Source organism: Cottoperca gobio, chromosome 15, assembly GCF_900634415.1.
Source record: "Cottoperca gobio chromosome 15, fCotGob3.1, whole genome shotgun sequence".
In the NCBI taxonomy this organism is placed as follows: Eukaryota; Metazoa; Chordata; class Actinopteri; order Perciformes; family Bovichtidae; genus Cottoperca; species Cottoperca gobio.
In genome coordinates this window covers 17,912,685-17,937,339 of record NC_041369.1, presented here as the reverse complement: position 1 = coordinate 17,937,339, position 24,655 = coordinate 17,912,685, and the positions used below count along the sequence as shown (strand labels likewise).

Genomic DNA, 24,655 nt, shown 5'->3' with positions numbered 1-24,655 from the left:
CAAAGTCTTATGTATTTTTGGTGGACGATAGACAAGAGAAATTAAGAGGTGATTGACCCAACCTGCTTTAATTAATTGCATTGCGAAGGTTGGGAAATTATCAGCATTCAGTATGCGGCAGTTAAAATGTTTCTTAAACACAGCGGCTAGACCCCCGCCCCGGCTGGAGGTCTGAAAAAGTTACAATCGTTGGAAAAGAGTTCAACAAGTGGAGTGAGCTCACCAGTGTTAAGCCAGATTTCTGTCACCAGTAAGAAATAAGCAAGAGGATAAAAGTGTGATTGGATAAGGATCTTGCGTTGATGAGAGCCACTTTGACTGGGATATCAATATAATCCGACAACAACTTGCTCCACAGAGGGCGGAGATTCCAGAGACTACACCACCACACTTCACAGAGAGCTTTGAGGGGAGCCCGCATCGCTGGGGTCTGGTGTCTGGGATAATTAGCCGGAGAAAGGCATACCTGGTCTCACACGAGTGCCTTAGAATGGAATGTGATTATTAAATTGATGGTTTGAATTCTCATTCTTCCACTTTTTCTACTGCAGATGTAATTTTGGATGTCTTCTTCTTTGTTGTTTTTTTTCAAAGGAGGTTTGCATCCAAAGAATAAAACATTTTCAAAGTTCATCCCCACCCCTCGACCCATTCTCTAATAAAAAGTATTAAATCAATCTACTCTCTGAGAGGGCTAGAAAGCCTCTCAACCAGCGGTGCTGGTCTACCAGCTAGTTCCATTACTGATGCTGGTCCATCAGCATGCTGTTGCTGGTGAAGCTGAATTAAGATGTTAGCTCATTTATCTGTTCATAAATATGCAGCCAGTGTACTTGTAACTTCTTTGATTGTGTATTTCTATGTATGAAATAGCTGAAATAGAAATTAGGCGAGAGATATAAAGGTGATCTTTAAGGGAAGTAAATACATTTATTGAAAATATTAATGAACATTAACATTTGATTGGTATACACATGTTTAAAATCACAATATGTTTGCAGCATTTAGAAAGAAATTACTTCAAGACAATGTATACACACATTCATTATTTACAAACCGTAAAATGTGATGCACCATTCTACCTTGGTAACAAACATGTGTGATATGAATACGTTCTCTTTAAGCTTCTATAGCTTCTGGCCTTTACAGCAATATGTTCTGTCACAGTCAGTCTTCAAACAATGTGCAGCAGTATAACAAATGATATTAACAGTGTTGCTACAATCACCCATGCTCAGTGTCACCGTTGTTCAATTAAAAAGTTGCATACAATGCAGTAACATTCATCTTGGTCAACAGTTTGTTCATCATGGTCAGTTACAACATTAACTGTCCCCTTAGAAAGGTCCAGTGTGTAGGATTTAGTGGCATCTAGCGGTGAGGTTGCAGGTGCAACTAACTGAATACTCCTCTGCCCACCTCCTTTTCCAAGTGTTGTGAGAACCTACAGTGGCTTCCGGTAACGTAAAAACACGAAAGACCTTTTCTAGAGCCAGAGTTTGGTTCGTCTGTTCTGGGATACTAAAGAGGCTACATGGGGGTCTCAGTGGAAGTGGACACACTCCTCATGTAGATATGAAGGGCTCGTTCTAATCTAATGAAAACACAACGATTCTTAGTTTCATGTGATTATAGATGAAAGAAAACAGTTATGAATACTATATTCCATTTCTGCCAATAGATCCCCCTGAATCCTAAAGCTGAGTTCTCCTGCTCGCGGAGCAGTGCAGGGACTGCCTGCATGTACCAGTATGCATTACGCACAAGCTTCTATAGCCCAGCATCCCACCATCCATATCTCTGCTACATTTACACGTTCAGGTGATCAAGCACTATCCCATTGCAATCCAATAACCCAAAAAAGACAATCTTCCTCTAACAAAGAAAAAACCTCAGTGACCTCATTTCTGAGGTAGTGTGTAGAAATAGTGTATGATCAAACACTTATTACAGAGTGTAACCCTGAAGTCAGGAGTGTCAAACTCATTTTAGTTCCTCCTGTTACTCTTTAATCTCTGGAACCTCTGTGCTGCAGTGATGCAGCTTTCCCCTCATGTGCGTTCTCATGTGGACTTTCAATTTATCATTAGACCGGAATTTTTTTTTGCATGTTTTACAAGAATATGGTTTCTCACCTGTGTGGGTTCTTGTATGATAGGTCAATGCTAATTTCCGAGTAAATCCATTCCCACATATTTTGCAAGAATATGGCTTCTCACCTGTGTGGATTCTCATGTGGACTGTCAAGTTATTATTACTTCCAAAAGCTTTCCCACATGTTTTGCAAGAATATTGCTTCTCACCTGTGTGGGTTCTTATATGAGAGTCCAATGCTGATTTCTGAGTAAATCCTTTCCCACATATTTTGCAGGAATATGGCTTCTCACCTGTGTGGGTTCTCATGTGGATTACCAAGTGACCATTAATTCTAAAAGCTTTGCCACATGTTTTGCATGCAAATGGGTTCTCATCTGTGTGGGTTCTCAGATGTCTCTCTAATGATGATTTATACTTAAAGTCTTTTCCACATGTGTCACATTTTAAAGGCTGTTTCCCTGTGTGAGAATCACAGTGCATCTCTGACAGGTTAGGGTTGTCGACATTGTTACTGTGACTTGTGCTTTTGTGATGTTGATTCTGTTGATGTGGCTCTGCATTTCTAGTTGAGCCTGAGTCTCCATGCTTGCCTCCTTTCTGATCTTGGCTCTCAGCTACATGAGAGTTGTGAGAGAGGAGCTGATGGTCACTTTCCTCATCAATAGGAGTCAACATACAGGTATCAGTCTCCTGCTTCAGTACAAGCTGCTCTCCCTCCTGACTGGTGCAGAGTTCCTCCTGCTCCTCTTTAATCTGTGGAGGCTCTGGGTCCTCTTGGTCCAGACTGGAGTTCCTCTCCTGAATACAGAGCTGCTGGTCAGAGAGAACCTCCTCCTCCTTACAGACATGTTGCTGTGGGAGCTCTGGAGGGACAGAGAACAAAGGAATAGGATACTACTGCAGACATGCGAGCAAATTAGTACCAGTAACGTAATCTATTAAAACACAAGGGGTTAAATATACATACAATTCCTCCGTTTTGTGTTATTACGTTTTACACACCTATCCTGTGTAACTGTATTTCCGGTTTCCAAACGACATCCAGCAGTCTCCGCTGACGATCGATCTCTGCCTCGTACTTAACGACAACTTCTTGAAAAACTCCGAATATTTCTTCAGCAGCAGCATTTAGTCGCTCGTTGACAAACTCTCTCAAACACTCAACTGAAGACATTGTTGCTTAACTGTAAGTCAAATATTCATCCACGCAACGACTACAAGCATCGTCTCCCTGCTAGTTTCATACATCCAGAGAGCTGAGCTAACGCTAACAGTGCCTGTACTGTGTTGTTCAAAGAAAGCAAAATAACTACATCCTTCCGGCGAGCCGTTGTGACGTCAGACCATAATGACGAAGACGCGTGCACAGAGTACCACAGTACAAAGTAATTATCACAAAGTAAGGATTTAAGTATTTTGGCAACATGAAAAAAATATAATAATATATATTTTTTTAAACATATAAAATACAAATAAAAATCACAAAAAAAAGAAGTATTCAGATATTTTACTTCGTACTTAATAATAAAAAGCAGGACCAAGTGTAGAAATACTCAGTTACAAGTAAAGGTCCTGCATTAAAATTTGACTTAAGTAAAGTATTAGCACCAAAATATACTTACAATACAAAAAGTAATCGTAATCATTATGCAGAATGGGCCATTTCAAAATAATATATAGTATATCATTGGATTATAATTATTAATGCATCAATACAGTAAGGAGCATACATCACTTCTAACAACTGGTAAATGTGGGGCTTTTTTCAATGTATTGATATTATATATACTGTGTGTATATATATATATATATATATATATATATATATATCTGAATATATATATATACTGTATATATATATATATATATAGTATATATATATATATATATATATATATATATATATATATATAATTATATACTGAATATATATATATACTGTATATATATATATATATATATATATAGTATATATATATATATACTATATATATATTCAGTATATATATATATATATATATATACAGTATATATATATATATATATATATATATATACTATATATATATACTATATATATATATATATATAGTATATATATATATATATATATACTGTATATATATACTGTATATATATATATATATATATATATATATACTGTATATATATATATACTTATATATATATATATATATATATATATATATATATATATATATATATATATACTGTATATATATATATATATATATATATATATACTGTATGTATATAATACGTTATATACTGGTTGGTAGCTTGTGAATTTCCCCCTTATTGGTATAATAATATTGAATGTATTTCTTGATTATATTTTGTGTTATTTATCTGAATCTGGAAGTAACAATAGAGTTATCAAATAATGTAGAGTAGTCACTCTGAATTAGAGTAAAATTATAATGTAGCAGAAAATGGAAATACTCAATGACAAGTAACTCAAAATGAATTACAGTTCCTGAGTAAATGTAGTTACTTTTCACCACAGGGTAGAAACAATAATTCCATATTCGTTATTGTAAACTATATTATTATTAAGATCGTCTTCCAACACCGGTTGTAGCAGTAGTAGTGGTGCTTTCTAATAAAGCAGCATATTTATTGTTATGATAATAAATATGAGATTTGAAAATTTAAAGCTCACCCGAATGCTATGATTTTGACTGATATTTTGATTTAGTTGTGTATAATTGCGGTTGCTCACATTAGCGCAAACTATCTGATGTACACTTAAGATGGGGCTTTTAAGGCACCTCGATTGCATTAATTTGGCCTCCAGCACCACCATAAGGAATCTTGGCGTTATCTTTGATCAGGATCTGTCTTTTAACTCCCAAATAAAACAAATCTCAAGGACTGCCTTCTTTCATCGACGTAACATTGCAAAAATAAGACACATCCTTTCTCAAAATGATGCAGAAAAACTAGTCCATGCATTTGTTACTTCAAGGCTGGATTACTGCAACTCATTGTTATCAGGTTGTCCCAAAAGGTCGCTTAAGACTCTTAAATTTATCCAAAATGCAGCGGCACATGTATTGACAAGAACTAGGAAACGGGATCACATTACTCCTGTATGTACAGAATAGAATTCAAAATCCTTCTCCTGATTTACGAAGCAATTAATGGTCAGGCTCCAGCATATCTTAAAGATTTCATAGTACCTTTTAAACCAACTAGAGCTTTGCGCTCCCAGACTGCAGGGTTACTTGTAGTTCCTAGAGTCTCCAAGAGTACAATGGGAGCCAGAGCCTTCAACTATCAAGCTCCTCTCCAGCGGAACCAGCTTCCAGTTTGTGTTCGGGAGGCAGACACCCTCTCCACATTTAAGAGCAGGCTAAAGACTTTCCTTTTTGATAAAGCTTATAGTTAGGGCTGGCTCAGGTTTGCCTTGGATCAGCCCCTAGTTATGCTGCTATAGGCTTAGACTGCCTGGGGACACGTCCCTGCTCTTCTCCTTCTCTTCCTCTCTCCTCCCCTCCCTCTCTCTTCTTCTCCCTCTCTATCTGTATGCATTGATGCAAATGTATGTTACTAACAAAGCATCCGAGGCATCTTCCCCGGAGTTTCTGTGTGTTTCATGTGGCAGGTTGCCACTGATAAAGTTTACGTCTGGATCATGAATCGTGGCTGCGCCTGCTGCCCTGGTCCTGCTGGACAACGGGAAGCCTTTTTGACATTTTCCTGGATTCATCCATACTTTCTCTTTTTTCAACACAACATCATTTCTGTCAAATGTTGTATTTGTACTATGTTGTTTATCCTGTACACATGACATCTATTGCACGTCTTCCCGTCCTGGGAGAGGGATCCCTCCTCAGTTGCTCTCCCTGAGGTTTCTTTTAGGAAGTTTTTCCTTGTGCGATGTGAAGGTGTAAGGACAGAGGGTGTCGTATCCTGTACAGTCTGTAAAGCACTGAGACAAATGTATAATTTGTGATATTGGGCTATATAAACAAATTTGATTTGATTTGAGGGTTTAGTGCCCTGGGACAGTTGCCTAAATCACAACAAATAGAACATTAACAAACACGTTGCATTACTCAATTTAATATTTCTTCCGTACTATGAGAGGAGCTTACTCAGGGAAAATGTTTAAAGAATGGTTTCATTAAATATTTTAATCAGAATCAGATTCTTTTTTTATTGCCAAATAAGTTTTCACCTACAGAGAATTTGCTGTGGTACGTAGGTGCTAATAGTCAAATATATAAAAAAATTAGCATTATATACAAAATATAGACAGAAGGGACAAAATAAAGACTGTAGACAATGTGCAATATACAATATAAGCATTACGTTAATGTAATGTGTAGAGGGGGGAGGGAGAGACGGTGTCAGGGGGGGGGTCTCTGGCCTTGTTGATGAGGCCAACTGCAGAGGGGAGGAAACTGTTTTTATGGCGAGAGGTTTTGGTCCTGATGGACCGCAGCCTCCTGCCGGATGGAAGTGACTCAAAAGGTCTGTGTCCAGGGTGGGAGGGGTCAGCTGCAATCTTACCTGCACGCTTCCGGGTCCTGGAGACATACAGGTCCTGGAGGGATGGCAGATTGCAGCTGATAACCTTCTCTGCAGAGCGAATGACACGCTGCAGTCTGACCTTGTCCCGGTCAGTGGCAGCAGTGTGGTGATGGAGGAGGTTTGGATGGACTCGATGATGGCAGTATAGAAGTACACCATCATCGTCTTTGGCAGGTTGAATTTCCTCAGCTGCCGCAGGAAGTACATCCTTTGCTATGCTTTTTTGATGAGGGAGGTGATGTTCAGCTCCCACTTCAGGTCCTGGGCGATAATGGTGCCCAGGAAGCGTAAGGACTCCACTGTGTCCACAGGGGAGTCACACAGGGTGATTGGGGAAGGTGTGGCTGGGCACTTCCTGAAGTTCACTATCATCTCCACTGTCTTTAGAGCGTTGAGCTCCAAGTGGTTCACACTGCACCAGGTCACCAGTTGGTCAATCTCCTACCTGTAGGCCGACTCATCCCCGCCAGAGATGAGTCCGATGAGGGTGGTGTCGTCCACGAACTTCAAGAGCTTGACGGACCGGTGACTGGAGGTGCAGCTGTTAGTGTACAGGGAGAAGAGCAGAGAAGAAAGAACGCAGCCTTGGGGGGATCCGGTGCTGATGGTCCGGAAGTCAGAGACATGTTTCCCCAGCTTCATATGCTGTCTCCTGTCGGACAGGAAGTCTGTGATTCACCTGCAGGTGGAGTCAGGCACACTCAGCTGGGGGAGCTTGTCTTGTAGCAGAGCTGGGATGATGGTGTTGAAGGCAGAGATGAAGTCCACAAACAGGATCCTGGCGTAGGTTCCTGCAGAATCCAGGTAATGGAGAATGAAGTGGAGTGCCATGTTGACAGTATCGTCTACAAACCTGTTGGCTCTGTATGCAAACTGCTGGGGGTCCAGGAGTGGGTCTGTGATTTTTTTGAGGTGGGACAGGACAAGGCGCTCAAAGGACTTCATTACCATAGAGGTCAGGGCGACGGGTCTGTAGTCATTTAGTCCTGTAATCCTTGTTTTTAGCCTTGAAGCATGCTGGCACGTGGCATGTGTGGAAATCATGAATTTGTCATCAAACTTAGTATTACTTGCTATTCGTGGAAACATGAATTTATCACTAAGCTGAGTATCACTTGCTTAATCTTAGATGTACACTGTACTCTTATACTTTGATGTATGTACTGTACACATCACCATGTAAGTTGGTGTTCTTTTATATATTGATCCATGTAACATACACATTACTATGTATGTATATTTTTGTACTTTTATACCATGATTAATGAACCGTACGCATTATTATGTATGATGTTATATTCTTATACTTTTGATCAGATTTATATGCATGTCCATGATTGAAAAGAGTGGCACACAGAGTGATTTGAACTGTGGCACACAGGGTGCTAGCTTTGTTTAGACTATAACCAGATAAGGTATGCTTTAGAAAAGATGCCCATTCCGCTATAATAGCAGGTGTTGTGTTGAAAGGCAGTAACCCAGGGCATAAGAAGACCTTGAGAGTTCCTCGGACTGAGAAGATTGTAACGGTACGATCAAGACAGAAGGGAGGTGGGACTCAATTGCACGACACAGAGGCAGATAAATGTAGAATGGAAATAGTCTTTACTGAAAACTTTGCAGTTGCTATGGTACACGCATAGACAGTTGATCATACAAAGTATCAAGGGGTAATCCAGGGTCGGGTCCTCCGAACCCCGGGATGACAGGAAACGAGGGATGTATGGGCTCAATGAATCACCTGTGGGCACAACCGCTCTGGCATAAACAGACGATTATCGTGACCCCCCTCAGGAATCTGAATGTCTATATTTATCAGGACAGACAGACGAGGACCCAGGAGCGCAATTTCGAGATCAAGGTTTTATTGAAAACACACACACACACACACACACACACACACACACACAACAGGGCCGAATGAGGCACGGCAGTAGTACAGTTCAGGGATATTCTAAACTCGTAGTCGTAAGGCAAGTCGGGTTTACCGGGGCTGGAGATCAGAGTAGTAGTAACAGATCACAGATCAGGAGTCAGAGTTGAAAGCAGACAGGTAGGCAGGCAGGATTTCCGATGTAGGCTTGCAGATGATCTGACAAGTGTGGACTGAAAAACAGGGCTTTCCAGGCCCCAGCTCAGAACCAGGTTCAGGGTCAGGACTAGACACCGGAGTAGGGGTAGCAGGGCCTGGAAGTGGATCTACATGGCAAGAAGCCCTGCGCCGACCCCGTCAGAGAGATGGCTGGTCAGGGTGTTGGCGATGGAATTCAGTGATGAGGGCCGGATTCACAATTCTTCCAGTGGGAACCCAAGACCTCTCTTCAGGACCATAACCCTCCCAGTCCACCAGATATTGGATGCCCCTACCCCTTAGTCGAGAGCGGAGCAGTCGCCGGACCGTGTAGACGGGGCCACCGTCGAGGAAGCGCGGAGGAGGAGGCGGTGGTGCTGCTGGGACCAGTGGGTTCTCATGTACAGGTCTGAGCTTGGAGACGTGGAAGGTGGGATGTACCTTCATGATCTTGGGTAGCAGTAGTCGGACTGCCGTAGGGCTGATGACCCTCTGTATGGGAAAGGGTCCAATGAAGCGAGGCGCCAGTTTCCGCGACTCCACCCGCAGTGGTATATCTCGAGCCGACAACCAGACCTTCTGTCCGACATGGTAAACTGGTGCTGGGGTCCTCCTCCGGTTAGCTCCGATAGCATAGCTTGCACTGGACTTCAGGAGTGTGGCGCGAGCCTGGGCCCATGTGCGGCGGCAGCGGCGGGCATAGGCGAGCGCAGAGGGACAGGTAGCATCTCCCTCCTGACTGGTAAACAGAGGTGGTTGATATCCATAAACACATTGAAAGGGGGAGAGTCCGGTGGCAGAACTGGTGAGTGAGTTGTGGGCATATTCTACCCAGAGAAGATGTTGGGCCCAAGCACGGGGGTTGCGTGAGGTCACACACCTCAGTGCCTTCTCCAGCTCCTGGTTCATGCGCTCCGTTTGACCATTCGACTGTGGGTGGAATCCCGATGACAGACTGGCGGTGGCCCCAAGAAGGTTGCAGAATTCCTTCCAGAAGGCCGCAGAATTCCTTCCAGAAGGCCGCAGAGAATTGAGGGCCTCGGTCTGACACAATATCCCTGGGCAGACCATGGACTCGAAACACATGTTCCAAGACCACCCGGGCGGTCTCCTTTGCAGTTGGCAGCTTTGGGAGGGGCACGAAGTGGGTCATTTTACTGAAACGGTCAACGATGGTGAGGACGACAGTGTTTCCTTCAGATAGCGGAAGGCCCGTAACGAAGTCCAGGGAGATATGGGACCAGGGTCGCATGGGCACTGGCAGAGGCTGGAGTAACCCAGCTGGGGGCTGACTGGGGGTCTTGTGCTGGTTGCAAGTGGGGCAAGCTCTAACAAACTCCTGGATATCTTTTCTCATCAACGGCCACCAGAAACATTGGGAGAGCAGATGGAGGGTGTGTGTGATTCCGGGGTGACAGGCCAGGCGAGAGTCGTGCCCCCACTGAATCACCTGAGACCTCAGATCTGCTGGGACAAAGAGACGGTTAGAGGGGCATGCACTGGGGCCCGGCAGATTCCGGATGGCTTCTCTGACCTGCTCCTCAATGTCCCAGGTCAAGGCAGCAACAACACAGGGGCTTGGGAGGATGGTTGTCGACTCCTCATTGGATGCCTCATCCTTCTGAAACATCCTGGAGAGTGCGTCGGGCTTGATATTGCGGGAGCCAGGACGGTAGGAGAGCGTGAAGTTAAAACGGGTGAAGAATAATGACCACCGACGCTGGCGGGAGTTCAGCCTCCTGGCTGTCTGGATATACTCCAGGTTTTTATGGTCTGTCCAGACCACAAACGGAACTTTAGACCCCTCCAACCAGTGGCGCCACTCCTCGAGGGCGAGCTTGGCGGCCAGTAGCTCGCGGTTGCCGATGTCGTAGTTGCATTCTGCTGGAGTCAGTCTACGGGAGTAAAAGGCACAGGGGTGCATCTTGCCATCCTCTGCTGCTCGTTGGGAAAGCACCGCTCCAACTCCTACATCCGAAGCATCCACCTCCACCACAAACTGGCGTCCAGCGTCAGGCATTTGGAGAATAGGGCCTGAGGTGAAACGAGCTTTGAGGGTCTTGAAGGCTCTGTCAGCGGCTGCTGTCCACTGAAACGGCTGTTTCACGCTGGTCAGCGCAGTGAGTGGTGCTGCCACTGTGCCGTAACCCCGGATGAATCTCCTATAAAAGTTGGCGAACCCCAGGAACTGCTGCAGTTTCTTACGGGTCTCTGGAACCGGCCACGACACCACAGCAGACACCTTTGCAGGATCCATTTGAACGCTGCCTTCGGTCACCACATAACCCAGGAATGAGACAGACTTGGCGTGGAACTCGCACTTCTCTGCCTTCACGAAGAGAGAGTTCTCCAGCAACCGGCGTAGCACCAACTGGACATGGTGAGTGTGTTCTGTCTGAGTTTTTGAAAAGATCAAAATGTCGTCAAGGTAAACGAAAACAAACTTATTGAGCATGTCTCTGAGGATGTCGTTTACCAGCGCCTGGAACACTCCCGGGGCATTGGTGAGACCGAACGGGATGACGAGATATTCGTAGTGTCCTGTTGGAGTGTTGAACGCAGTCTTCCACTCGTCACCCTCTCTCATCCGCACCAGATGGTAGGCATTCCGCAGGTCTAGCTTGGTGAACACTGTGGCCCCTTGCAGCAGTTCAAAGGCAGAGGAGAGTAGGGGTAGAGGATAACGATTCTTCACTGTAATGTCGTTCAAGCCCCGGTAATCGATGCACGGACGGAGAGAGCCATCCTTCTTTCCGACAAAGAAGAATCCCGCTCCCGCGGGGGAAGATAATGGACGGATTATGCCGGTGGCCAGTGAGTCGTTTATGTAGTCCTCCATGGCTTTTCTTTCTGGGGCTGACAGCGAGTAGAGACAGCCCTTCGGGGGTGTGGTGCCAGGCAGAAGGTCGATGGCGCAGTCATATGGTCTGTGTGGTGGCAGAGACGTGGCCTTGGACTTGTTGAACACCTCTCTCAAGTTGTGATAACAGGCAGGGAACATTGGATATGTCGGGGGCGGTGCTGGAAGCTCCCCGGTCGATTGGCAAGATGGCTCCCTTTAGGCAGGTCCGATGGCAGCCCCTCCCCCACTCGCATATTGTGCCTGTTTCCCAGTCCAGTTGGGGGTTATGAAGACGGAGCCACGGAAAGTGGTTGGCCGGGTGAGGGTAGGAGATGAAACTGGATGGACTCCTGGTGGTTTCCTGACAGCAGAATTGTCACAGGGGCCGTGATGTGAGTGATGGTGCCGAGACGGTGTCCATCCAGGGCTCGTGCAGTTGCCGCGCGAGCTCTGTGTCCATTATGTTTGTTTCGGCTCCAGAATCTACTAGGGCGGCCAGGGTGTGAGTTGTGTCGGAAAGTCGAAGGCGGAGCTGAAGCAGGGGTTTTCGGATGGGGGGAGACTGAAGATGTATTGAGCTCACCCGGATCTCCCCTACACCTGGTGAGCTGCGGCTTTTGACGGGCTTGACAGGCGGGGGCTGGAACTTGGAGGACTCCCCCCGAATGCGGATGGCTGGTTGACTCAGACGCCCTCTCTCTCTTCTGCGGGTCTGGATACGCCGATCAATGCGAACGGCAATGGCGTAATCAAGTGTCTTGGGCTGCTCATGAGAGACGAGCTCATCTTTAATGTAGTCCGCCAGGCTGTGGAGGAAGGCGTGCACCAGTGCCTCGGAGTTCCACGAGCTGCGACTTGCCAGGGTACGAAAGTCTATGGAGAAGTCTGCCACCGTCCGATTGCCCTGGCGGGTGGTCAGCAGTGCCTGTGATGCTTCGGTTGTTGTTGAACCTAAGTCAAAGACCTTTAACATCTCCTCTTCGAAGGCACTGAAGGAGGCACAGGCTGGGGTCTGCCGGTCGAACTCTGCCGCTCCCCACAACCGAGCTCGGCCGGTGAGATGGGTAATGACGTAACCCACCCTGGCTCCCTCCGTCGAGAAGGTCCTGGGCTGTAATGCGAACTGCACTCGGCAGCCTGTCAGGAAGGCTCGAATCTGCTTCGGGTCACCGTCAACGCGTTCCGGATGGCCAATCCTCGGTTCTGGAGGCGGTACTGCCGGAACTGCAGCGTTGGACCCTGAAGCAGCTGGAGAAGACACAACAGCGGGATGGAGTAGGGCAGACGGTACTGGAACAGACGAAGCAGGAGTGGCCGCATTGGTGAGTAGCAGCAGGACGTGGGCTAGTAGTGGTTGTTGCTGGTTAAATTGTTGTTGTTGGCTGAGTTGGAGCAGGGAAGCGATATCGCCGGTCATCCGATTGATGTCTCCCTCAGTGCGTTCCAGTTGCTGTAGGACAGACATCTCAGTCTCTACCTGCATGCTGGTCTGAGCGTGCGCTGGGTCCATGATGGTCAGATCATTCTGTCAGGACAGACAGACGAGGACCCAGGAGCGCAATTTCGAGATCAAGGTTTTATTGAAAACACACACACAACAGGGCCGAATGAGGCACGGCAGTAGTACAGTTCAGGGATATTCTAAACTCGTAGTCGTAAGGCGGAAGGCAAGTCGGGTTTACCGGGGCTGGAGATCAGAGTAGTAGTAGATCACAGATCAGGAGTCAGAGTTGAAAGCAGACAGGTAGGTAGGTAGGTAGGTAGGTAGGTAGGTAGGTAGGTAGGTAGGTAGGCAGGCAAGCAGGCAGGCAGGATTTCCAATGTAGGCTTGTAGATGATCTGACAAGTGTGGACTGAAAAACAGGGCTTTCTATACAGGGCATGATGAGTAGTAAATGCAGTGCAGCTGGTAAGTTAACGAGGGTGGAGCAGAGACAGGTGGAGGTAATTGAAAACAATTAGTGGTGTTACCAGGCAGGGAGAGGGCTCATGACAATATTGGCCTTTCTTACCTCCTCCTCGATTCCCCAGGTTACCGCTCCTACAACACGAGAAGGCGGCAACACGAATGAAGGGTGTCTGGGGGTCGGGTTGGGATCAAAAAGGCGGGATAGTGCGTCCGCCTTAATGTTCTTAGACCCCTGCCGATAGGTTAGTGTGAACTTGAAGTGGGTGAAAAACAAAGCCCATCGGGCTTGCTGGGAATTTAGTTTCTTCACCGATCGAATGTACTGCAAGTTCTTGTGGTCCGTAAGAACCAGGAATGGCTGCTCTGCTGCTTCCAGCCAGTGTCGCCACTCCTCGAGCGCCACCTTAAGGGCAAGTAACTCCCTGTTGCCGACATCGTAATTTCTTTCTGCCGGTGACAGCTTCTTGGACAAAAATGCACATGGGTGCAATTTATTGTCCGAAACAGATCGTTGGGACAGAACTGCTCCAACCCCCATATCTGACGCGTCCACCTCCACCACAAACTGTCTCTGGGGATCTGGCAAGATCAGGATGGGAGCGGAAACGAAGCTTGTCTTCAGTCGTTGGAATGCCTTCTCAGCCCCCTCATTCCAAAAGAAGTTGACAGAAAGCGATGTCAAGGTGTGTAGGGGCGCTGCGACAGTGCTGTAATTCCTAATAAATCTTCGGTAAAAGTTTGAAAACCCCAGGAATCTTTGTACCAGCTTCCGACTGGTGGGGGTAGGCCACTGAGTGACCGCACTGACCTTCACCTCATCCATTCGAATGCTATCCTCAGCGATGATAAATCCCAGAACTCACATTTCTCCGCTTTGACAAACAGCAGGTTGTCGAGAAGGCGTCATAACACTTGACCGACGTGCTGAATGTGGGTCTCCTCATCTGGTGAAAAAATTGATGAAGCATGTCCCGGAGAACGTCATTAACCCTATAACACCTAAGCCTAAAAAGCCTCAACATTTTCGCTTGGACCTTTTTGCTTATTTTGACTATAAAAATGTCAGAAAATGTCCTGTGAGTAAGTGCTTTTGCCCATTTTCCAACAATACCTAGAACTTTCCATATCAGGCAGTCAATTTATTGCATGTTATGAGAGTGTAATAATAATTTAAAATGAAGAGAAACACAAAAGCGGAATTTGAGTTTGGTGGTTTAGAGAACAAAAAACACTGCAATTGTACATGAATAAGAGATTTAACATGTTACATTTGAAGTTTGAAATGTATACAACTATTTCCAGCAAATGTTTTGAGTCTTTTACTCTTACATCTGCAAACACAGGCCATAAAATAGAAAATATGTCCAGGCGTATTCCCCCACACAGGGTAATTCTCTCCTCTCTGAGTGTCCCTTCACATGCAGAGGTCTTGATGGTACTGCCAGTGACTGTTCCTATTGCTCCTGTTTTCTCTGGGTCACTCATATGAAGATTAGATCAAATGGCCATGAACTGTCCTGTACAGTCTGGGGACATGACAGTAGCAGGGAATGACACATGGAAAATGGTTTGCTTACACCTAAAGTTGCTCATCTTTCTGCAGGTCCAAAACTGACATGTACAGCAACAACAGAATCGAGTCGGGGAAACAAGGTCGAGGAAGCCGGGGAATCAAACACTTGGGAAACGGGAAGACGGGAAGACGGGAAGACGGGAAGATGGGACCAATGCTGGAACTCTTGACATCAAAGTACGTAGACGAACTGACAACAAGAGACAAACAAAACATCCTGGGATGGACCTGATGAAGAGTGTCGCAGGGGATTGTGTCAGGTCTGTCCCATTGTCTTTCAAAGCGACAGTAGAACTCATTCAGTTCATTGGCGGGGCACGAATCACTCATGGAGTGGGGGGCTCTAGGTTTATAGTGTTGAAGTTTCTGAGAGTACTGTCGTTTAGCTTCTCTCACTGCCTTGCTAAACTTATACTTTGACTCTATAAACCTTTCGCTGTCCCCACTCTTGAATGCTTCCTCTTTTGCCAACCGTAATTGCCTGAGTTTGGCTGTGAACCAGGGTTTGTCATTGTTGTAACTCACCCTGGTGCGTGATGGTACACAGCTGACGTCACAGCCTCTGTGTACTCATCCAGACTTTTGGTATTAGACCTAAAAACATCCTAGTCAGTACAGTCCAAACATGCCTGAAGATCCTCCACAGCCTCACTGGTCCACTTCTTCGATGTCCTCACAACAGTTTCACAGAGCGTTAGTTTCTGTCTGTATACAGGAATCAGGTGGTCCATGACGTGGTAGCTGAGTCAAAAAAACAACAACTTTAAAACCAAAAGTGTTGACTAAATCATAGCCTTTGTTCAATGAGAAAACAACGACAACAAATGGACTTGTTTGATTTTAAAACACATGTTGTGATTTTTACCTGCAGTATGCCCACATTATTTGTACCTGACATACAGTGAAACTGTTATTGATCAACATAACCACTAGAGAGCAGCCTTTTCCTTATTATTGCCTTTGACAGTTTATATTTTCAGATTCATTCTCTTTTACCTTATGGTTTGTGCTTGTGTGTGTCTGAAATACAAATTGAGTTTGAATGTGAAAAACAGAGATAGAAGAAGTGTGACCATATGTTCTATCTGGCTTGTAAAACTTTCTGTGGACCAGTGTCAACTTCAATGAAAAGCACCCCACTTCCCCTAAAATATCTCCTGTACTTTTCTCCATGCCTCAACAACAATCAACCAATATCTTCAAGTAACACTGAGTTCAGACACTCTGCTGCAACCAACCAGGTGCTGATCTGAAGGGAAGAAAGTCACACACACACAGGAAAAAGCAGAGAGGAGGGGTTAGATAAGGCAAGAATGTAAAAATGGATGGATCAAATGAAAAGAAAAAGTAAAGACTGCTGAAGAAGGCTGTACAAAAGGCACGGTCAATATAGGAGGGGCCCTGACCATTTGCGGCATTATACACAAACAGCAGAAGCTTAAAATCGATTCAGAACCGCACTGGCAGCCAGAGATGAGCCAGAGAGAGATGCCACAACAGGGGGTAATATGGTCCCTCTTCCGGGTAACTATCAGAAGCCTGGCTGCAGTGTTCTGGACCAGTTGCATGCGGGACAGGGGTGACTGACTGATCCCAGTATACAGGGAGTTGAAGTAGTCTAGGTGTGGTTGACTTTCTCAAGATCATTGGCTGTAAAAAAATGGCTTGAATTTGGAAATAGTCCTAAGCTGAAAAAAATGGCTTTAACTAATGCATTGACCTGATTGTCAAACTTAAAGGCGGGCTCAAATATCATCACCAAGTTTTTTGACTTGTGATTTGACAAGGGTGGACAGGTTGCCAATACTGTTGTTAATCACTTTGATGGATTCAAGGGGGGCAAAAAGGACAACTTGAGACTCATAAGATTTGACCAGTCTTTTGGTTTCAGGAGGAGATATGGCTGTGTGTCATCAGCATAACAGTGAAAGGTCATATTGAATTTTTCCATGATTTGGCAGAAAGGGAAGCATAACTATTTCCATATTGCAGATCAGAAAAACAGACAATAACACTGATAACAGCGCCTAGGTTGTGAGTAGATCTGGTGGAAAGCAGAGCAAGATTTAAAGACTCAACCAGATGCATAAATTCAAGACAGCAGACATGAATATTAAAATCTCCAAGAAGCATAGTGTTCAAGAGGAAGTCAGCAAATTGAGTGACAAAGTCTTATGTATTTTTGGTGGACGATAGACAAGAGAAATTAAGAGGTGATTGACCCAACCTGCTTTAATTAATTGCATTGCGAAGGTTGGGAAATTATCAGCATTCAGTATGCGGCAGTTAAAATGTTTCTTAAACACAGCAGCTAGACTCCCTGCCCCGGCTGGAGGTCTGAAAAAGTTACAATCGTTGGAAAAGAGTTCAACAAGTGGAGCAAGCTCACCAGTGTTAAGCCAGATTTCTGTCACCAGTAAGAAATAAGCAAGAGGATAAAAGTGTGATTGGATAAGGATCTTGCGTTGATGAGAGCCACTTTGACTGGGATATCAATATAATCCGACAACAACTTGCTCCACAGAGGGCGGAGATTCCAGAGACTACACCACCACACTTCACAGAGAGTTTTCCGGGGAGCCCGCATCGCTGGGGTCTGGTGTCTGGGATAATTAGCCGGAGAAAGGCATACCTGGTCTCACACGAGTGCCTTAGAATGGAATGTGATTATTAAATTGATGGTTTGAATTCTCATTCTTCCACTTTTTCTACTGCAGATGTAATTTTGGATGTCTTCTTCTTTGTTGTTTTTTTTCAAAGGAGGTTTGCATCCAAATAATAAAAAAATGTCAGAGTTCATCCCCATCCCTCGACCCATTCTCTAATAAAAAGTATTAAATCAATCTACTCTCTGAGAGGGCTAGAAAGCCTCTCTCAACCAGCGGTGCTGGTCTACCAGCTAGTTCCATTACTGATGCTGGTCCATCAGCATGCTGTTGCTGGTGAAGCTGAATTAACATGTTAGCTCATTTCTCTGTTCATAAATATGCAGCCAGTGTACTTGTAACTTCTTTGATTGTGTATTTCTATGTATAAAATAACTGAAATACAAGAGAACTGAAATAGAAATTAGGCGAGAGATATAAAGGTGATCTTTAAGGGAAGTAAATACATTTATTGTAATTACTTGGCATGAAATACAACACATAACATTATTTCCATGTTCATACAAATGCATTTACGAAAAGAATTAAAACTGAAAAAACAAATAAGAAAATATTAATGAACATTAACATTTGATTGGTATACACATGTTTAAAATCACAATATGTTTGCAGCATTTAGAAAGAAATTACTTAAAGACAATGTATACACACATTCATTATTTACAAACCGTAAAATGTGATGCACCATTCTACCTTGGTAACAAACATGTGTGATATGAATACGTTCTCTTTAAGCTTCTATAGCTTCTGGCCTTTACAGCAATATGTTCTGTCACAGTCAGTCTTCAAACAATGTGCAGCAGTATAACAAATGATATTAACAGTGTTGCTACAATCACCCATGCTCAGTGTCACCGTTGTTCAATTAAAAAGTTGCATACAATGCAGTAACATTCATCTTGGTCAACAGTTTGTTCATCATGGTCAGTTACAACATTAACTGTCCCCTTAGAAAGGTCCAGTGTGTAGGATTTAGTGGCATCTAGCGGTGAGGTTGCAGGTGCAACTAACTGAATACTCCTCTGCCCACCTCCTTTTCCAAGTGTTGTGAGAACCTACAGTGGCTTCCGGTAACGTAAAAACACGAAAGACCTTTTCTAGAGCCAGAGTTTGGTTCGTCTGTTCTGGGATACTAAAGAGGCTACATGGGGGTCTCAGTGGAAGTGGACACGCTCCTCATGTAGATATGAAGGGCTCGTTCTAATCTAATGAAAACACAACAATTCTTAGTTTCATGTGATTATAGATGAAAGAAAACATAGTTATGAATACTATATTCCATTTCTGCAAATAGATCCCCCTGAATCCTAAAGCTGAGTTCTCCTGCTCGCGGAGCCGTGCAGGGACTGCCTGCATGTACCAGTATGCATTACGCACAAGCTTCTTTAGCCCAGCATCCCACCATCCATATCTCTGCTACATTTACACGTTCAGGTGATCAAGCACTATCCCATTGCAATCCAATAACCCAAAACAGACAATCTTCCTCTAACAATGAAAAAAACTCAGTGACCTCATTGCTGAGGTAGTGTGTAGAAATAGTGTATGATCAAACACTTATTACAGAGTGTAACCCTGAAGTCAGGAGTGTCAAACTCATTTTAGTTCCTCCTGTTACTCTTTAATCTCTGGAACCTCTGTGCTGCAGTGATGCAGCTTTCCCCCCATGTGCGTTCTCATGTGGTCTTTCAAATTATTATTAGACCGGAATTTTTTTTTGCATGTTTTACAAGAATATGGCTTCTCACCTGTGTGGATTCTTGTATGAGTAGGTCAATGCTGATTTATGTTTAAATCCTTTCCCACATGTTTTACAAGAATATGGCTTCTCACCTGTGTGGATTCTTGTATGAGTGGTCAATGCCGATTTATTTTTAAATCCTTTCCCACATGTTTTACAAGAATATGGCTTCTCACCTGTGTGGATTCTTGTATGAGAGGTCAATGATGATTTTCTATTAAATCCTTTCCCACATGTTTTACAAGAATATGGCCTCTCACCTGTGTGGGTTCTTGTATGATAGGTCAATGATACATTGTGATTAAATCTTTTCCCACATGTTTTACAAGAAAATGGCCTCTCACCTGTGTGGATTCTTGTATGATAGGTCAATGATGATTTCTTATTAAATCCTTTCCCACATGTTTTACAAGAATATGGAATCTCACCTGTGTGGATTCTTGTATGAGAGGTCAATGATGATTTCTTATTAAATCCTTTCCCACATGTTTTACAAGAATATGGAATCTCACCTGTGTGGATTCTTGTATGAGAGGTCAATGAATGATTTGTGCATTAAATCTTTTCCCACACGTGTTGCAGGAATATGGCTTCTCACCTGTGTGGATTCTTGTATGAGAGGTCAATGCTGATTTCTGTTTAAATCCTTTCCCACATGTTTTACAAGAATATGGCTTCTCACCTGTGTGGGCTTCTCAGATGTCTCTCTAGTGAGCATTTATGCTTAAAGTCTTTTCCACATGCGTCACATTTTAAAGGCTGTTTGCCTGTATGAGTATCACAGTGCATCTCTGACAGGTTAAGGTTGTCGACATTGTTACTGTGACTTATGCTTTCGTGATGTTGATTCTGTTGATGTGGCTCTGCATTTCTAGTTGAGCCTGAGTCTCCATGCTTGCCTCCTTTCTGATCTTGGCTCTCAGCTACATGAGAGTTGTGAGAGAGGAGCTGGTGGTCACTTTCCTCATCAGTAGGAGTCAACATACAGGTATCAGTCTCCTGCTTCAGTACAAGCTGCTCTCCCTCCTGACTGGTGCAGAGTTCCTCCTGCTCCTCTTTAATCTGTGGAGGCTCTGGGTCCTCTTGGTCCAGACTGGAGTTCCTCTCCTGAATACAGAGCTGCTGGTCAGAGAGAACCTCCTCCTCCTTACAGACATGTTGCTGTGGGAGCTCTGGAGGGACAGAGAACAAAGGAATAGGATACTACTGCAGACATGCGAGCAAATTAGTACCAGTAACGTAATCTATTAAAACACAAGGGGTTAAATATACATACAATTCCTCCGTTTTGTGTTATTACGTTTTACTCACCTATCCTGTGCAACTTTATTTCCGGTTTCCAAACGACATCCAGCAGTCTGCGCAGACGATCGATCTCTGCCTCGTACTCGACGACAGCTTCTTGAAAAACTCCGAATATTTCTTCAGCAGCAGCATTTAGTCGCTCGTTGACAAACTCTCTCAAACACTCAACTGAAGACATTGTTGCTTAACTGTAAGTCAAATATTCATCCACGCAACGACTACAGCTTCGTCTCCCTGCTAGTTTCATACATCCAGAGAGCTGAGCTAACGCTAACAGTGCCTGTACTGTGTTGTTCAAAGAAAGCAAAATAACTACATCCTTCCGGCGAGCCGTTGTGACGTCAGACTATAATGACGAAGACGCGTGCACAGAGTACCACAGTACAAAGTAATTATCACAAAGTAAGGATTTAAGTATTTTGGCAACATGAAAAAAATATAATAATATATATTTTTTTAAACATATAAAATACAAATAAAATCACCAAAAAAAGAAGTATTCAGATATTTTACTTCGTACTTAATAATAAAAAAGCAGGACCAAGTGTAGAAATACTCAGTTACAAGTAAAGGTCCTGCATTAAAATTTGACTTAAGTAAAGTATTAGCACCAAAATATACTTACAATACAAAAAGTAATCGTAATCATTATGCAGAATGGGGCCATTTCAAAATAATATATAGTATATCATTGGATTATAATTATTAATGCATCAATACAGTAAGGAGTCATACATCACTTCTAAACAACTGGTAAATGTGGGGCTTTTTTTCAATGATTCATATTAGATATACTGTGTGTGTAGATATATTATATATATATATATATACTATAGGATTACTGATAGATGAGATATACGATAGATATATATATACTGTATAGATAATATATAATATAAATACTATATATATAATCAGGTATATAATATATATACAGTATAATATATCTAGATATATTATATATATCTATATATATATATCTATATTATATATATATAATTACTATAATATATATACGTATATATATATATACTGTATATATATATAATATACTTATATATATTACTGTATATATATACTGTATATTATATCTTATATATATCTATATATATGTATATATATATTATATATATATATATATATATATATATATATATATATATATATATATATATATATATATATATATATATATATACTGTATATATATATATATACACTGTATATATATATATATATATATACTGTATGTATATAATACATTATATACTGGTTGGTAGCTTGTTAATTTCCCCCTTATTGGTATAATAATATTTGAATGTATTTCTTGATTATATTTTGTGTTATTTATCTGAATCTGGAAGTAACAATAGAGTTATCAAATAATGTAGAGTAGTCACTCTGAATTAGAGTAAAATTATAATGTAGCAGAAAATGGAAATACTCAATGACAAGTAACTCAAAATGAATTACAGTTCCTGAGTAAATGTAGTTACTTTTCACCACAGGGTAGAAACAATAATTCCATATTCGTTATTGTAAACTATATTATTATTAAGATCGTCTTCCAACACCGGTTGTAGCAGTAGTAGTGGTGCTTTCTAATAAAGCAGCATATTTATTGTTATGATAATAAATATGAGATTTGAAAATTTAAAGCTCACCCGAATGCTTTGATTTTGACTGATATTTTGATTTAGTTGTGTATAATTGCGGTTGCTCACATTAGCGCAAACTATCTGATGTACACTTAAGATGGGGCTTTTAAGGCACCTCGATTGCATTAATTTGGCCTCCAGCACCACCATAAGGAATCTTGGCGTTATCTTTGATCAGGATCTGTCTTTTAACTCCCACATAAAACAAATCTCAAGGACTGCCTTCTTTCATCGACGTAACATTGCAAAAATAAGACACATCCTTTCTCAAAATGATGCAGAAAAACTAGTCCATGCATTTGTTACTTCAAGGCTGGATTACTGCAACTCATTGTTATCAGGTTGTCCCAAAAGGTCGCTTAAGACTCTTAAATTTATCCAAAATGCAGCGGCACATGTATTGACAAGAACTAGGAAACGGGATCACATTACTCCTGTATGTACAGAATAGAATTCAAAATCCTTCTCCTGATTTACGAAGCAATTAATGGTCAGGCTCCAGCATATCTTAAAGATTTCATAGTACCTTTTAAACCAACTAGAGCTTTGCGCTCCCAGACTGCAGGGTTACTTGTAGTTCCTAGAGTCTCCAAGAGTACAATGGGAGCCAGAGCCTTCAACTATCAAGCTCCTCTCCAGCGGAACCAGCTTCCAGTTTGTGTTCGGGAGGCAGACACCCTCTCCACATTTAAGAGCAGGCTAAAGACTTTCCTTTTTGATAAAGCTTATAGTTAGGGCTGGCTCAGGTTTGCCTTGGATCAGCCCCTAGTTATGCTGCTATAGGCTTAGACTGCCTGGGGACACGTCCCTGCTCTTCTCCTTCTCTTCCTCTCTCCTCCTCCCCTCCCTCTCTATCTGTATGCATTGATGCAAATGTATGTTACTAACAAAGCATCCGAGGCATCTTCCCCGGAGTTTCTGTGTGTTTCATGTGGCAGGTTGCCACTGATAAAGTTTACGTCTGGATCATGAATTGTGGCTGCGCCTGCTGCCCTGGTCCTGCTGGACAACGGGAAGCCTTTTTGACATTTTCCTGGATTCATCCATACTTTCTCTTTTTTCAACACAACATCATTTCTGTCAAATGTTGTATTTGTACTATGTTGTTTATCCTGTACACATGACATCTATTGCACGTCTGCCCGTCCTGGGAGAGGGATCCCTCCTCAGTTGCTCTCCCTGAGGTTTCTTTTAGGAAGTTTTTCCTTGTGCGATGTGAAGGTGTAAGGACAGAGGGTGTCGTATCCTGTACAGTCTGTAAAGCACTGAGACAAATGTATAATTTGTGATATTGGGCTATATAAACAAATTTGATTTGATTTGAGGGTTTAGTGCCCTGGGACAGTTGCCTAAATCACAACAAATAGAACATTAACAAACACGTTGCATTACTCAATTTAACATTTCTTCCGTACTATGAGAGGAGCTTACTCAGGGAAAATGTTTAAAGAATGGTTTCATTAAATATTTTAATCAGAATCAGATTCTTTTTTTATTGCCAAATAAGTTTTCACCTACAGAGAATTTGCTGTGGTACGTAGGTGCTAATAGTCAAATATATAAAAAAATTAGCATTATATACAAAATATAGACAGAAGGGACAAAATAAAGACTGTAGACAATGTGCAATATACAATATAAGCATTACGTTAATGTAATGTGTAGAGGGGGGAGGGAGAGACGGTGTCAGGGGGGGGGTCTCTGGCCTTGTTGATGAGGCCAACTGCAGAGGGGAGGAAACTGTTTTTATGGCGAGAGGTTTTGGTCCTGATGGACCGCAGCCTCCTGCCGGATGGAAGTGACTCAAAAGGTCTGTGTCCAGGGTGGGAGGGGTCAGCTGCAATCTTACCTGCACGCTTCCGGGTCCTGGAGACATACAGGTCCTGGAGGGATGGCAGATTGCAGCTGATAACCTTCTCTGCAGAGCGAATGACACGCTGCAGTCTGACCTTGTCCCGGTCAGTGGCAGCAGTGTGGTGATGGAGGAGGTTTGGATGGACTCGATGATGGCAGTATAGAAGTACACCATCATCGTCTTTGGCAGGTTGAATTTCCTCAGCTGCCGCAGGAAGTACATCCTTTGCTGTGCTTTTTTGATGAGGGAGGTGATATTCAGCTCCCACTTCAGGTCCTGGGCGATAATGGTGCCCAGGAAGCGTAAGGACTCCACTGTGTCCACAGGGGAGTCACACAGGGTGATTGGGGAAGGTGTGGCTGGGCACTTCCTGAAGTT

The 24,655-nt window shown here is 43.1% G+C and overlaps 2 protein-coding genes across 2 annotated transcripts; both read right to left on the bottom strand.

Moving 5' to 3' along the window:
* Nucleotides 1–905: 905 nt before the first annotated feature.
* LOC115019737 (zinc finger protein 664-like) lies at nt 906–3,310 on the bottom strand. Its single transcript, XM_029449286.1, has 2 exons — nt 3,100–3,310; nt 906–2,960 (listed from the first exon to the last, which is right to left on the bottom strand). The coding sequence occupies exons 1-2, from the start codon at nt 3,269–3,271 to the stop codon at nt 2,002–2,004; spliced, it is 1,131 nt and encodes a 376-aa protein (XP_029305146.1). The 5' UTR covers nt 3,272–3,310; the 3' UTR covers nt 906–2,001.
* A 14,849-nt stretch (nt 3,311–18,159) lies between these two features.
* LOC115019740 (gastrula zinc finger protein XlCGF8.2DB-like) lies at nt 18,160–20,454 on the bottom strand. The gene is given in 3 exon segments (XM_029449288.1): nt 18,160–20,014; nt 20,017–20,151; nt 20,153–20,454. Coding segments are annotated over 3 exon segments (978 nt in total). The 5' UTR covers nt 20,444–20,454; the 3' UTR covers nt 18,160–19,462.
* Between the last annotated feature and the right edge of the window lie 4,201 nt (nt 20,455–24,655).